The following is a 14767-nucleotide window of genomic DNA, read 5'->3' on the forward strand; positions in this document are numbered from 1 at the left end:
ACAGAACAAATCTATAAATACTTCACAAGTTTTCTGTATGATTTCCAGATTGCAGAGGTCAACTGCCACCCACTGGTGCAAAGGAATTCTCAATTAAATTTTCCATCACAAATATCTCATAAAATTTTACATATTACGGTTTCTCCTGGGAAATAGTCGCCATTTCCCAACTGATGATTGGTTGCAAAGCACTTTTGCAATGCATTGTTTGTAACTGTTTAAGTTGGCATTTGTTATTTTATTTAGTTTGGCATTTCTACCATTAATTTTATGTTTCAGTAATTTGTGCACACATGTAGGAAGTGCATGCTACTCTGTCCAGCGAATACACAATGTTTTGGTCTCAACTGAGCGAATTTAGAGAAACCTATTTTTATGTTAGGAAACTTGTCTTTAAAATGTTTGTAAGCTTTTTTAATTTTACACAGAAAAGGTATTTTTGATATTCTTGTTTTACTTCCATTTGGTTTTGTAACCATCACGCAATCTGTAATACCTGGAATTGCCCGTCTGACTTCATCGTTTTCATAAAATGAATGCACAGTTTTGACTGTTTCTACTGGTGAACATATCCCTGGTTATCGGTTTGGACCTTCCATAAACTCTTTTTAATAGTTTTTTCTTTCTTTTTTTTGATTGCCAGACAATATAATTAGGAGCATTAAATTCACTCATTATCTTCCTGATGCTCCTCAGGTAAACTTTTAGGAATCATTGAGTGTTTTTTCCCCCCTACTTGTACAGTTAAAAAAAATTAGTTTTGAGATTTTGGAGAATAGGTTCATCAGTATCAGTTTCTTTATCTGGCGAAATAGTTTCAGCAGCAACAAAATGTTTGTTTCATCGACAAGGAGATTTTGTTTTGCTTTTGATTTGGCATAATTCTTAGATGTTATTGTTTTCTTATCAACTGGGGACTCAAGAAGTTTTTAAAGTGATGTGTTAAGTTACTGAGAATTCTTCAAGGTTGTGTGGCTGTGGTCCATGGAACTCTTCTATCCCTGAAGATATCAGAGTTCCATGGACCACGGTCATACAACCCAGAAGAATTCTTGGCAGCTGATACATCTGGTCGTATGATGTGTTAAGTGTTTGAACAAATACTGAAGTTACAGAGTTAAGCCTAGGTCTTTGTCCGAGATGATTATCTCTAATGAAGAAGAATCTTATCTTCAGTATTTTTATCATTGATTGGCTCTGTATTTTTCAACTTGGTTACGTATTTCCTAAATGTATCACAAATGGCTGGCTCTGAGCACTACGCGACTTAACTGTATCACAAATCATGGAGCCATTAGGTATTTGTGGAAATAACTCAGGCTTCCACACTGTGACATTTCTCTGTTTTCCTCCGTCTCTAATAAAATGATTTCATGTCCTCAATGGATTAAAGCTCTTACAGAACTGATTTTCACTACGTTTCATACTGATATAAAAAACACTGAAATACACTCCTTCAATTTATAGTTTTACTTGCAAATGAACTACAAAAAAATTCCAGTGTCCACTAAAATATATTAGATAAAAAAATTGTTCAAATTAGGGGTAATAACTGCTTTACACTAATATATGACACACTATAATGGCTTATGGAACACCAATGTAAAAAGTTTAATTATCCATCTTGGATTATCCCCTCAGCAAAGGCTCTACTCACTGAATGATTGTACACATAGTAAGTGCATGGCTGGACACAGACTGTGCTTTTTTCAATTTGTTCACAGCCTGTGTGCACATAGAGGAACCAACTTCTGCAGCTTGCATGCAGTGGTTCAAGTCTGTGGAAATTGAATGCACATTTTGATCTGCTTGGACCATAACTATTACATCTCTTATACTCTTTTTGTTCAATTTTTTTTAACCAGTTAATAAGATATTAGTTTCAATGGCATAAAATTAAAGGACACAATCAACTTAATTTACTTACAGAATATCAGTGGTAGGCAATGAAAACCATATAATTCCATTTTGTTAAATTTCATAGGAGAAGTAAAAATGATTTCTTAACCCTTTCAGACCTGGTGGTCACAATTGTGTACATAAAGTTTGTTCACTAATATTTCGCTGACAAGAAATGTCAGGTGCATCCAAACCCACAGTGCACATTCGTATGTATTTCTTTTAGCCATGCTCCAGCAGCTGCTGCTGTCTTGTGAGCAGTCTGTGAACCACATAGTAAAATATACCCTCTGGTGTTGTCTCTCTGTGGGAAGCCATTACTCGTTGACTTTATTGCTATAACAGTCACATTCTGGGTTTTGTTTATGAATGTTTTGTGTGGTTTCCTTCTTTTGGAAACATTAGACATTCTTTCAGTGGAATTTTCAGCAGTTTCATTCAGTTCATATTTGTGTTATGTATCAGGTAATTTTAATGTACACATTTGTGTACAACAGGTCCTTAATGGTGTAAAATAGGAACAATAGCTTAAAATGTGTCAGCTGTATTTGCACGGCTATGGTAGCTATGTGTAGTAATTTTTTCTATTAATTTCAGTATCAGCAGCAAGGAAGAGAATAACTAACCTGTACATATAATTTTATTTTATATTGCTGGCTTTTGACTTACAAATATAGATAAGGCATATCTTTCTGTGGAGAAAGATTGGTACTAGATTATGGATATAATTGAAAATGGTGACATTTCTGACATTAGTTTGAATGGAGATGAGGATGACAGTGTATCACCTATTGAAAGGCAAGCTCCACAAATAGTGAAACGTGTTGGAGCAGATAAAGTGGGCGTGAATGATGTGTGGAGAGACAGACACCATATCTGAAGATGAGGATGATGATGATGAGGTGGTGGATGCTGAAATGAACTTTTTATGCAATGAAAACAAGCCAGAATTGAATAACCTGTGTGAGAACATAACGGTGACACCTAAAGAATCCATAAAATGGAAACACAAGCCTCTAAGTACCATTGCAAAAACATACAAAGCTCCAAATTTTGAAAAATATGTCTTGTGTTCTCCAATACAATACTTTAAAATATACATACCAGATGATTTGTTCACTAGCATCGCAGCACATACTAATATTTATGCATTACAAGAAGGCAAATCCTCATTCAAGCAGACAACTCCTCAAGAACTAGTGGTACTATTTGGTTTGCATACGCTGACTGGCACCTTGAAATTTCCCAGATTACGAATGTATTGAGATACAAGTCTGAAGGTAAATGTGTTTTGGGAAAACATGTCACGAGTCAGATTTTTAGAATTATGAACAAATTTACACTTGGTGAATAATCTGGAGAATCCACCTGAAAATAAAGATAAGTTTTACAAAGTTAGGCCAATTTACTCAGCCATTCGAAAACGCTGCAGTGAACTTCCTATAGAAGAAAATGTTTGTGTCAATGAAGGAATTATTCCTTTCACTGGAAAGTTTTCTGCAAAGCAGTATGTCAAGGGGAAACCAAGTCCATGGAGAATCAGAGTCTTAATGTCGTGTGGAAAAAGTGGAATAGTGCATGATTTCCTTTTATATCAAGATGCTGCTACTGAACTAAATACTGCATACTGTAAAAAATCTGGATTAGGTACTGCTGTTTTAGGATTTTCTGTTCCACTCTCAAAAGGTAAAGGTTATAAATTATACTTTGACAGCTTCTTTTCCATCTTATCATCTGTTTCAAGTTTTGAAATCTCAAGGCATCAATGAAGCAGGTACTGTCAGTCAAAACAGATTTGGAAAGAACTTGCCTTTTTCAGATGATAAAAAAATAATGAAACAAACCAGAGGTTTCTGTGAATAAATCATTAGTGCTGAATACATTGTCATGTGTTAGTGGTTAGACAATAGGTCAGTTGTATTGTGTTCAAACTTCGTTGGTGAAGGCTCTGTGGATGAAGTTGAATATTGGGACAAAAAACACCATAAATATGTGACAGTAGAAAGTCCTGAAATAGTGAAAAGATATAATCTTGCAATGGGTGGTGTTGATCTATTTGATCAATTGACGAGCTATTACAGAGTTTTCATCAGATCTCAAAAATGGCCTTTGCGTATGATTTTACATGCTGTTGACTACGCCATTGTGCAAAGTTGTTTGGAACACAGACAACCTGTCTATCCCAAAGAAGAAGCAAATGGACCTTCTTTCCTTTCGTATCAGGGTAGCAGATGGATTGATACTTTGCCAGAAGAAAGTGACTGAAAAGAAGAGGGGGCATCCATCTGATGAAGGACTAGCTTCAGACATGAGAGTCATACCAAGAAAAAGAGGAGAATTACGACCAGCTACAGAGATACAGTCTGATTCCATTGACCATTTGCCTTTGCATGAGGTAGGAGCTCCAAGTCGCTGCAAATTTCCAAAATGTACAGGGCGTTCTAGAATTCAGTGCAGAAAATGTAAAGTACATTTGTGTCTTCAAAAGGACAGACATTGTTTTTGCAATTTCATACAAAACCTTAAAATCAGTGTGTTGACCATTGTTGTTTAAATAAGAACTGTAATTTGGAATTATTTTTATTGTTTCTTCTGTTTTAAAGTGAAATAAAGAGTGGCATGCCTGATCCATAGTGTTAACCTCTTTAATGTATGACATGAAGCTGAAGACCTGATGAACACAATTGTGTACATTAAGTACCTAGAAAACTAGAGATCATATGAAATTTTTTCTTACAAAAATGTTGTCAGAAGATTAACCTGAATGTACAAATGATATCAGATATTTTTTTAATAAGTAAATAAAAAAAATCAGGTCTGAAAGGGTTAAAAAGTAATATTAAGTTTACAAATAAAGTTGCTTCATGTGTAACTATATAGTAGAGGCTTAGGTATTTACAGATTAGACAAATCTCTCTTTGATAGCAGAGTTATTGATTTCTGGAATAACAAGGATTTCACAGACAGACTGAGTTGTTAGATTTTAATTGCGCACCACTGACATGCTGATTGGTTTTGTTTGAAGATGATATTTTGATATTTTTAGTCACCTTTCTGTATATCTGAATTAAATTCCTGTTTGTTAAAGGTGAGTTTGGTCGAAATGGGACTATCAGTGGAGGGGGGAGGGGGGGTTAGGAATAATATTTTTAACATCGATGCCATCACCATCCCATATTTATATTTTGGCATACAATTTACAACAGTACTTAGCATTTATGGAAACATTTTGAAAATGTTAATTACATACTTTTTGGGAAAAGTTTCATCAAAATTTCAATTAGTAATTTGAAAAAATGTTTACTTTAGAACCCATGTTTTGCTTATCATTGGAAAGAGCATAAAAATGGTGTAAAATAACACCTTTCCTAGTTCCCAGTTCTCTAGCTCAATTAGCATACCTCCTAGAACCAAGTCCATTCATGCTTCTTTGGCAAGGTTTCGAAAATTTTACGTAACCGTACTACAAATCGATTTGAAAATAACGGAAAAAATAAATAAATTTGGTATTTTTCTTCGTCTCAGCACCCACTGTCAGTACACCAAATTTAGTAAAATCTGAAACGATGAGGTAAAGTGGGTGTGTTGATTTGACATAGAATAGGCCATAATCATATTTGTTTTTCTTTGTAAATATTTACTGTATACTCCCGACACGTTCTACATCCTGTGAGATATCTCACTATGCATGTAATGGAACGAAAAGTGCGTCTAATCTTATCATAAGTTATACCGGCATAATGAATGGCTGACAAAGTCAATGAGGAAACGACTGAAGTGGATTTTTCATGTACTGTAATACAGGTCTCATGTAGGCCTATTCGATAAATAGTCCAAGAAAGTAAACAAGTTCATCAAAAGAACTGGGTGCAATCAAGAAGGCATCACTAACTGTCTAAGTCCACGGCACAGGTCAACAACTTTAATGGTTGCAAAAGCAAAACGATCGCTGGGTACAGGAGGGAAGGCTGGCGAAAGAATCTAAAGCCTTTAGGCTGCATAAAGCTACCAAAAACTCTTTTTTTTTTAAGTAGCATAAATTGTGAAACATATCAGCAGAGCCTTTAGATAATAGTCCAGTAATTTGGTGTTGTGTTTCTCGTTAAAATGTACGCCGGTGATAAAAGCAAGTATATTCTCTTATACTGTTATAAACACTAGGAAGAATATAATTTGTTACTCCAACAGTGTTATGACAGGAAGAAAAGGCTGCACTTACCACGACGAAAACTACAGTAGGAAAACCAATACTGTACTTCTCGCAAGTTTTGCGGCATATCTTCCAAATGGCACTCCATCCGTTTCCTTCAATCAATAGCTGCAAGTAACTACCCCAAACAGAACGAATTCTAGGTCCGGGCAAACTTTCTTTATCAATGCATAAAATTGTTTGGTATTCAATAAGACGCTCATTTAAAGTTTTTTCAAAAGTGTACACGTCTGAAGCCATCGTCGTTCGTTATTCTCTCCGTTTTTGACGGGTAGACTATTGGTAAAAGTCACGCAAATGAATGTGTTTTTATTAAAATCTCTTGGCGTGTATACACAACGTCACAACATCAAACTTAATAGAAATGCCGCCCTTCTGTTGCCAACGTAATTTCTTAACTTCTGGGTTGTAAGTGTGATATTTTACTTTCATGAAGCGATATTTGTTTAATTAAATTTTATTTATACACAAAAACCTTGAGATTATTCGCAACTAAAATAATACACTTAAAGTATATGTTTATTTTCGTATTTTTATAATGAAAACGCCTGTTTCTCACATATTCTCTCTGGTCATAACTGAAACCGATTATTTAGAGACACGAAGTTGCCTTGCCTGAAGCGTCGTTGTGAGGTTTTTACAACCATTGACATGTTAATAATTTTTGGCAACAATAAATCGGCGAATTTATTATAATGATTTACGTTTGATTGTGTATATAGATACTGTTGAAGATGAGCGATTATTTTGAAGACTTTGGTTGGTACTCAAAAAGACAAATCTCCGTTAAAGCACGTAACTTCCGCACAAGGCACTTAATAGACTAATAGAACATGAAAGAGATATTTAGTGTAGTTATTTATTACTTGTTGTGATTTACGTTTTGTTGTATCTCGGCGACAGATAAATTTAAAACCTTTTTCATGTGTTTTGATGCAAAATGAATACGTAGACATCACATATGAATACTAAAACTATGCGGTTATCATTAATGACGCTGCCATTCACCCAATTGCGTATGCATTGTTGCATTTGCGAATTGAGAAAGTAAAATTTAGACGTATGTAGAATCATAGCGTTCCGAAAATTCCTTCCATGCGCTGTTTTAATGACTTGTTTCTTGGTAGTGTCGTAGTCAAATACTACTTCATGCAACAATCCCTCATTTGAATGAAGTAAAAGTAATGTTTTCATTCAAAAGAAGTACATTTTACAGTAAAGTTGTTATTCTGGATACAGTCATTCCTGTATTGAATGGTATTAAAATAATGTTTACCTACGTGCACACATTATTAAGACAGCCCTTTCGAATGTATGTGTGAATACTGGATCTTTCTTCCTGCAGCACTGTGTGTGTCCTGTATTGAAACTTCGTGGCAGATTAAAACTTTGCCGAACTGGGACTCCACACCTAAAGTCTTGCATTTCACGGACAAGGTTGCCTTGTAAGGCTAGGTTCCTGGTTTGAGCCCTGATCCAGCAGAAGTTTTAATCTACCAGGAAATTTCTTGTGAGCAGTTGTGGCAGAGTATAAGATTGTTTCATTGTAGGAATAAGTAGTTGAATACAAACATGCAAATGGCCTGCATGTAACCATATGGACTTTGACATTCTTTAGTTGTAAATTCAAACTTTAGTGAAGTTGACACATTTCTGATCATAATGTTTATTGTGGACATCTGTTGAACATGGAACCAACTAAGAAATGCGATTAAGGTTGAGTTGCTACTCACCACACACAAAGAGAAGGTGTTGGATGGCACACAGGCACATTTAAATGGATGTTATTCAGCTATTGGAGAAAGTCCTTTGGGGAAAAAAAGGCCCCACACACAGTCAGACACACACAACTAACACACATGGTCACTGTCACCAGCAGGCAGTGGGTACTCATTCAGTTGTACTAATGGTTTGATGTGTACAACCGGTTGGTAAATAAACTCATTCAATGCAATAATGATACCCGATTTTTTAAAATATATTTCCTGCTTCTCTCAGTTGCTATTCTGGTGGAATTGTTCTCTGATGTGGAATCTGCCTTAATGTTACATTTCCTGAAAAAGACCCCGTATCTAAAAATTGGGAGTAAATGTAGGAATAGTGTCTTGCTGAAGGCTTGCCGTTACATGCTGATGGAAGGGAAAATCATTCTATAACATTATCTTTGGCAGTATTTTTATGTATTCATTCTGCATCAATTGACAGTTAATTTTTGTCATTAACGAAACTTTGCGTCAGCTGTGCAGTCTACAATGTAGTAACCCATATGTTATTACACCTTTCATTGTGACTACTGTGGTGTGGATCATGCAGTTTACATAATGTTCCATGCGGCTGGTCTAGGCCCTCACCAGAAGTCACTGACCACAGTCCAGGGTCCCGATATGTTCGTGTGCTGGCCCCGACCAGCAGTCTCGTAACTGTCAACAGTCTGTACATATCAACAATAGTACCTGTCAGACTGTATGCATTAATATGTCTGTACTAGATATCTTACTGTATGTGCCTCTGTTTATACTCGTGTGTATCTGAAATGTATAATGTCACTCTATGGCCTAATCTGTTATGCTCTCCCTCTGTGGTCTAATAAACTGTGGATTTCTCATAACCAAGTTCTCCATTGTGTTCCAAGTCACAACAAATAGACTTATTATTTATATTCAGTGTAACAGAACCACTTCTGTTAATTACTTGTCATCTTAATCAAATGATTAAAGATTCCTGTTAGCTGGTGCATGAATAGCAATTGAATAAACTGTTGAGGAAGGAATTCACTCCTCTGCTTCTTTACACTTTACTATTAAATTTGATATGTGAAAATTAGATATAGGCACAAATAGAGGTTCGAAGTTAATTGCTACTTATTCTGCCTTCAGAAATGTGGCTTATTGCCTGTTCCAGCTTCAGTCCATCTTTTTGTTCTGGTTCTTTCCTTATCTTTACACCTATAATGCAAACTACCTGTCCCAACCTGTTCTTTGCATCCTTTGTGTTATGGTACAAGCACTTTCTCTGTATTTATTTAATTTATTTATTTATTGGCACTTTTAGCATTTATTTCTGCCCTAATTCACACCTTATATTATCACTGTGTTCTTGGTTGAAGTGTGGTGTTGGACTCCCCCCCCCCCCCCCCCCCCCCCGCACACACACACACACAACAGAATCTTGATTGCGGCAACAGACTGATTTGTAGCGCATCCCAGGTTCTAGGTTGCGTTGAAATATGACAATTTTGTTGTGAGATGGCAAAGGTAACGAATGTGGAAACCAAATAAAGGTTGTGGTAACAAAATGACCAGTAGTGCAGCCTAATGTTTACATCAGCATCATATTGAAAAATGCAAGGGGTGGTCCAATAAGTAACTTTTACAGACTTCTCTGTATCTTAGTTTGCAGCATTTAACTCCCTGTCTAAACTTCATTTCCACAGCATCAGTTGTCATTGTACCGTTCAACATGTAACATTTGTTCTTGCTCCAGGAGTCACCAGTGGGTATGCATGTACTGCGTACAGTGATAAACTATATTTCATATTATAAATTGTCTGGTGCAAACTGTTTATTTTATGATCAGAATAACACTGTAATGTTGGGACCAACCAAGTGAGTCGTTAAGATACTGATCTCATATTCAAGAGGATGGAGTTTGTTTTTTCTGGTCTTCTTGCTTTAGGTTTTCCAAAATTGTTTTAGGTAAAGGGGAAATACGGAAGCGTCCGATCCCACCCGTCTGCTTTGACCCATGACGTCACAAATATAACGTGAACGACCATAAACCACGATTCCAATATGGCACATATAAAGTCGGTACGTACACCATGAGGACGAAAATACATCGAAAAATAAACACACACATTTTCCACAAAAAGCCTAATGACACTAACGGGACAAGCGTGGGAAATGGGGTGTTTTTGGGTGGGGGCAAACTAAATATAAACAAATTTAGACACCCACCCCCATACAAAACCACACAAAACGACGAAAAAACCGACATTACAAAACTCCCCAAATACCACTAAACACAATATCATTTGGAATCAGACACTTCCCTTGGCCTATATAGCTCAACAGCAGCTCCCGATCCCATAAATTAGGATCAAACACTTCCCTTGGCCTATATAGCTCAAAAACATCTCCCGGTACCAATATCAACATAAGCAGCCACACATTGGGATCGAACACTTCCCTTGACCTGCGCACTGTTAATTTTATCCATCATATCCATTCCTGAAGAAAAACAACAACCGATTAATTTTGTTAAAATTACCACACGATGTACAGCGAACAACACTAAATTAACCTTCACACAAAATCGTTAACTCACTGAAACAAATTCCACTACAAACACAGCCGACCCTCGAACAGTTCTGGATAATGAGCAAAAGCAAACTGAGTCCATTACACCACACAAACGAAAACCCTGAACATACCACCAGAGAACACAACAAACCACAACACGACAACGTCTACAAACATGCCACACTCACAAACCAAACTCCGCACCGCCATGACATCACACACTACAACACCTTTACGTCACGGGTCAAAGCCGACGCGTGGGATCGGACGCTTCTGTCGACCCAGTAAAGGGCAACTCAGCTCCCTCAGCAAGGACACAGCCAGCCGCTTATCCTTTCATGGAAACCTACTTTTAAATTTTGTGTGTGTGTGTGTATTTTGAGGTGTCGGTTTTCATAGTATTAGGGTGACAAATCCTATCTCTGAATCAATAAATAAATAAGATAAAATCTTGCTGCTCTGCAATATACATCATAGAACACCAGGAGAGTATTCTTCTGTGCCTTCTTCTTAACTGTTCTAATTACATTCTCACACTAGACCTGAAATCTTTTAATTTTGCAGAGTATATTTTGTCTTCTTTACTTGCTGCTGCACACCCTGCGTATATCCATTTTCTGGTAATATTGCTGATGTGTATATTGAAGAGAGTTGGAGACTGGCTGCCTAGACATATCAAATGCCTATTGAAAACTTTTTCTATCTCTATAAAGGCGAGACACATTTCTTTGTGATACTCGTTCATCTGCTTCTGTATTAATACAGTTCTCAAATGTTACTCTGACTTGTCTGAAGCCTTATTGTTCATCAATTGATGAGTAGCTGTGGTATGATTCTGCCATTTATTATTGTTGCATGCAGTGTTGTGCAAGCTTATTCCATGGATATTCTTACATTGCTCTAGTTTTCCTCTTTTATGTATGGGTACTACAGATGACTATGACCGTGTGTGTAATAACATTGCAAACATTCATTCATTAAAAATGCAGTATTCCAAATTGAGAATAACATCTACCATAATGATTATGTCGGCACCACATACTATAGTGTCTGTTATGCTTGCTGCTAACTTTTTGTTTATGTGCTTGCAGCTTGACTGAGGTAAGGGATTGTGTTTGATGGAATGGAATGTGGTATCAAAGAATTGTCGTAAGAACAAATCCCATCAGATATAATTCAGAGAAGCTGATATTATAGGGTAGGACCTAGATGGCATAGTTGTAAAGTAGTCATTGAAGTAAAGCATATTGCATGCAGCAGCTTGTTCTGTCACTTAGTGGTCAGCTTTGTCGTGGCCACAATTTGACTACGGTGGCACATTTGGGTGAACAATAGGTTGGAGCTTATGCTCACATGAAAGGTGGTGCAGAAGCTACAGCAGCCGGCCAGAGTGGCCGAGCGGTTCTAGGCGCTACAGTCTGGAACCGCGTGACCGCTACGGTCGCAGGTTCGAATCCTGCCTCGGGCATGGATGTGTGTGATGTCTTTAGGTTAGTTAGGTTTAAGTAGTTCTAAGTTCTAGGGCGCTGATGACCTCAGAAGTTTAGTCCCATAGTGTTCAGAGCCAGAAGCTACAGCAGAGATGGCACATGAGATGACTGCTTTCACAGATGGCCTGCTTTTGCTGGGGTAGGAGAATATGGGATAATTCCTGCACCTGGATCTTTCACTGGTGTATGATCCACGTGGCAAAGGGTTGGGTTTAGGTTTGGCATGAACTTGAACCAGGATATTTCAAAGATTGGATGGGCAGTAGAATGTCACTTTGGGAGAAGAGGAAGAATTGTGGAAATGAGGTCCCATATTTCAGGATACAAAGAGAGATTACCATAAGTATTACAAAATGTTTGGTTATGTTGTTCTAGTATGGGGTGGTATTAGGTAATTAGGGAGGGTAAGCTTTCACACTTGTTCCATGGGGATGGTTGGAGAATTAGGGGCATATGTGAATATAGCATGGGAGATTGCTATGGGGAGACGTGGCAATGAAGCGACAGTGCACAATGACTGTGCAGGCACATTCAGTGCCACCTGCTACATGCATCTGTGTAGGAGTTTGCCACCTGGTGCTTGCCCCCATTCAGCTCTGGCTCCACACCCAATTCACTTCATAATTGAACTGTTTGTCACTGTCTTGCCACGTGGCGCCCTGAACATTTTACTTCTTTGTTAAGCCTTGTACCTGCGATCATAGAATTCTGGTGGTGATGATGTGTTTTTATGTTGTGAGTTACAGCATAATTGGCAATGGTAATTTGACATTTTTCATCTTCATTTTGTAACTTACAGCATAATTGGCAATGGTAACTGGACATTTTTCATCTTCATTTCATAACCATGAATCCTACACCCCAGGCTACCTTACTGGGTGTGCATTTGGAACTTGGACTGCTGCAGTTTCTGCAACAGCAGCTAAAAGGGACAGAAACATCAGAAGGCCTTGTTGCTCATATTGCTCTCCTGAGAGTTGTCTGCGTATCTGCTGCCATTTCCACATATGACAAGTCGGCAGAGGAGTGGGTGGCATACGAGAAATGCATCTTACAGCATTCTAGATAATGGATCCAGCTGTCATCAGATCTGTTTTCCTGTTGTGGATCTCACCTAGTACGTACCAGGTTTTGTGCAAACTGGGCCCTCTCACGGAACCGGTGCATCTCATCTTTGCTGAAAATTATACAATTATACTCTGTTATTTACGTACTTTCACTATTACTGCTATGTCGTTGCATCCTCTGTGATTTTTTTATCAGTGTCATAAACAGTCAGACCAATCATACTACACACGGGTGGCTGAGCTGCAGGGACTAAGTAGGAAATGCCATTTCGTTGCCCCTGTAGGTAAGGAATCATATGCTGTAGTATTGATTTGGGACCAATTATGACGGGGGTCGTGGATGAAGAATTTTACTAGAAAGCTCTATCATCTGAAGACACTTCTGTGGAGGGCGTTTTAAAATTAGTACAATCCTTATAAGTTTTGCGGGCCGTCAGTTAGTTTCTGGGGGTGAGGTGACGGCCATTGCTTGAGACCTGTAAGAGGGATCCAACCTAGCCAAAGTAGCAAATGTGTCAACAATAGGAAACAAACACCGCTGCCCTCCAGCTCAGTCTAGTAAACAAGGAAAGCAATCTCGACCCGCCCCCCTGCCCCCCCCCCCCCCCCCCACACCACCACCATTGGTTACTCCTGCTGTGTGCGGAATGATTTCAGAAACACACTGGAGACAACTGCCCTGAAAAGGGGCACAATGCAAGGCATTGGGAAGGAAGGACATCTCGCATCAGTCTGTTGTGCTCAGGATAAATGACACATGCCTCGCTACAAACTGCCTGGAATCCTCAAACCCGGGAGTGCCCCATCAGAAACTTTTCATCACACTCATTTTCTGGAACAAACAAGTTTGGTTATAGGTTGACACAGGCGCATTCCTAAAATCTACAGCTCTCTGCTAGGGGGGGCATATAACTAGCAAAACTTTCTACTTAAAGGACAAATCATGATTGCGGCATTGTACAAACAGACTGTGCACCACCTCATCTTCCTTGTGGTTCACAACATGGATGTGTAGAATCTTTTTGACCTTCACACTTTTTCAGCTTTCAGGTTTTTGTCAAGGACCTGTCCAACTGGTTTTCGAACAAATACTGTTTCAAGAATTGGATGACATCAGTGAGGAGTAGTCTGATATCTTCTCTGGAGTTATTGGCAAAGCAAGAAACTTCGTGGCACCTGTCACTTTAAAGAGGTCAGCATGCCCCCCAATTCATCTGTACATGACCCATGTCCCTTGCATTGCAGGATTTCATAAAAAAATGAGCTAGACAGGTTGACAGCCTTGGACACCATTGAACCCATGTCTTGAGAGAGTGGGCGATATCATTAGTTACTGGAAAAAAAAAAAAAAAAAAAAAAAAAAAAAAACATGGGAAAACTGCACTTGTATGGAGATTTTAAGGTTACAGTCAATGCAGAGATTGACACGTAACCCTTTCCAAAAGCTGATGAACTTTTCTCTGCGCTCACAGGATGACAACATTTTCCAAAAATCAGCCTCTCTGAAGCTTGTTACAAATACCTCTGGATGAAGAATCACAGAAAGTCCTCATACTCAACATGCCACATGAGTTGTTTAGGTTCAGATGTTTAGTTTTTGGAGTGGTCACTGCCCCAGCCATTTTTCAAAGATTTCTTGAACAACTAATGGAGAGTGTCCCATGGTGCATAAATTACCTTGATGAAATTGAGGTGACAGGCCACACAAGGCGGAACACATAACAAACTTGCAGCTGCTGTTTGACATCGTCCAGTCTGCAGGCCTGAGATGCAACCTTGAGAAGTCAGGTCTTTTCTTTT

The 14767-nt window shown here is 38.2% G+C and overlaps 2 protein-coding genes across 6 annotated transcripts in view; one reads left to right on the forward strand and one right to left on the reverse strand.

Moving 5' to 3' along the window:
• Positions 1–6466, reverse strand: part of LOC124777530 (protein nessun dorma-like) — a 196635-nt gene extending 190169 nt beyond the window's left edge. Inside the window, exon 1 of the mRNA XM_047252978.1 lies at positions 6119–6466. Within this exon, the coding sequence (XP_047108934.1) occupies positions 6119–6349 (231 nt within the window). The 5' untranslated portion in view covers positions 6350–6466. The remainder of the gene's footprint in view (positions 1–6118) is intronic.
• Positions 6467–6718: 252 nt separating this feature from the next.
• The window catches only part of LOC124777838 (ADP-ribosylation factor-like protein 2-binding protein), a 107758-nt gene continuing 99709 nt past the window's right edge, over positions 6719–14767 (forward strand). For 2 of the 5 annotated variants that reach the window (XM_047253367.1, XM_047253371.1), the window contains exon 1: positions 7279–7366. In XM_047253367.1, the coding sequence (XP_047109323.1) occupies positions 7294–7366 (73 nt within the window). In that variant the 5' untranslated portion in view covers positions 7279–7293. Of the gene's footprint in view, positions 6905–7278; positions 7367–14767 lie in introns of those variants that run through there. The other 3 variants (XM_047253370.1, XM_047253368.1, XM_047253373.1) reach the window with 3 other exon arrangements.

The sequence above is a fragment of the Schistocerca piceifrons genome, chromosome 2, assembly GCF_021461385.2.
Source record: "Schistocerca piceifrons isolate TAMUIC-IGC-003096 chromosome 2, iqSchPice1.1, whole genome shotgun sequence".
In the NCBI taxonomy this organism is placed as follows: Eukaryota; Metazoa; Arthropoda; class Insecta; order Orthoptera; family Acrididae; genus Schistocerca; species Schistocerca piceifrons.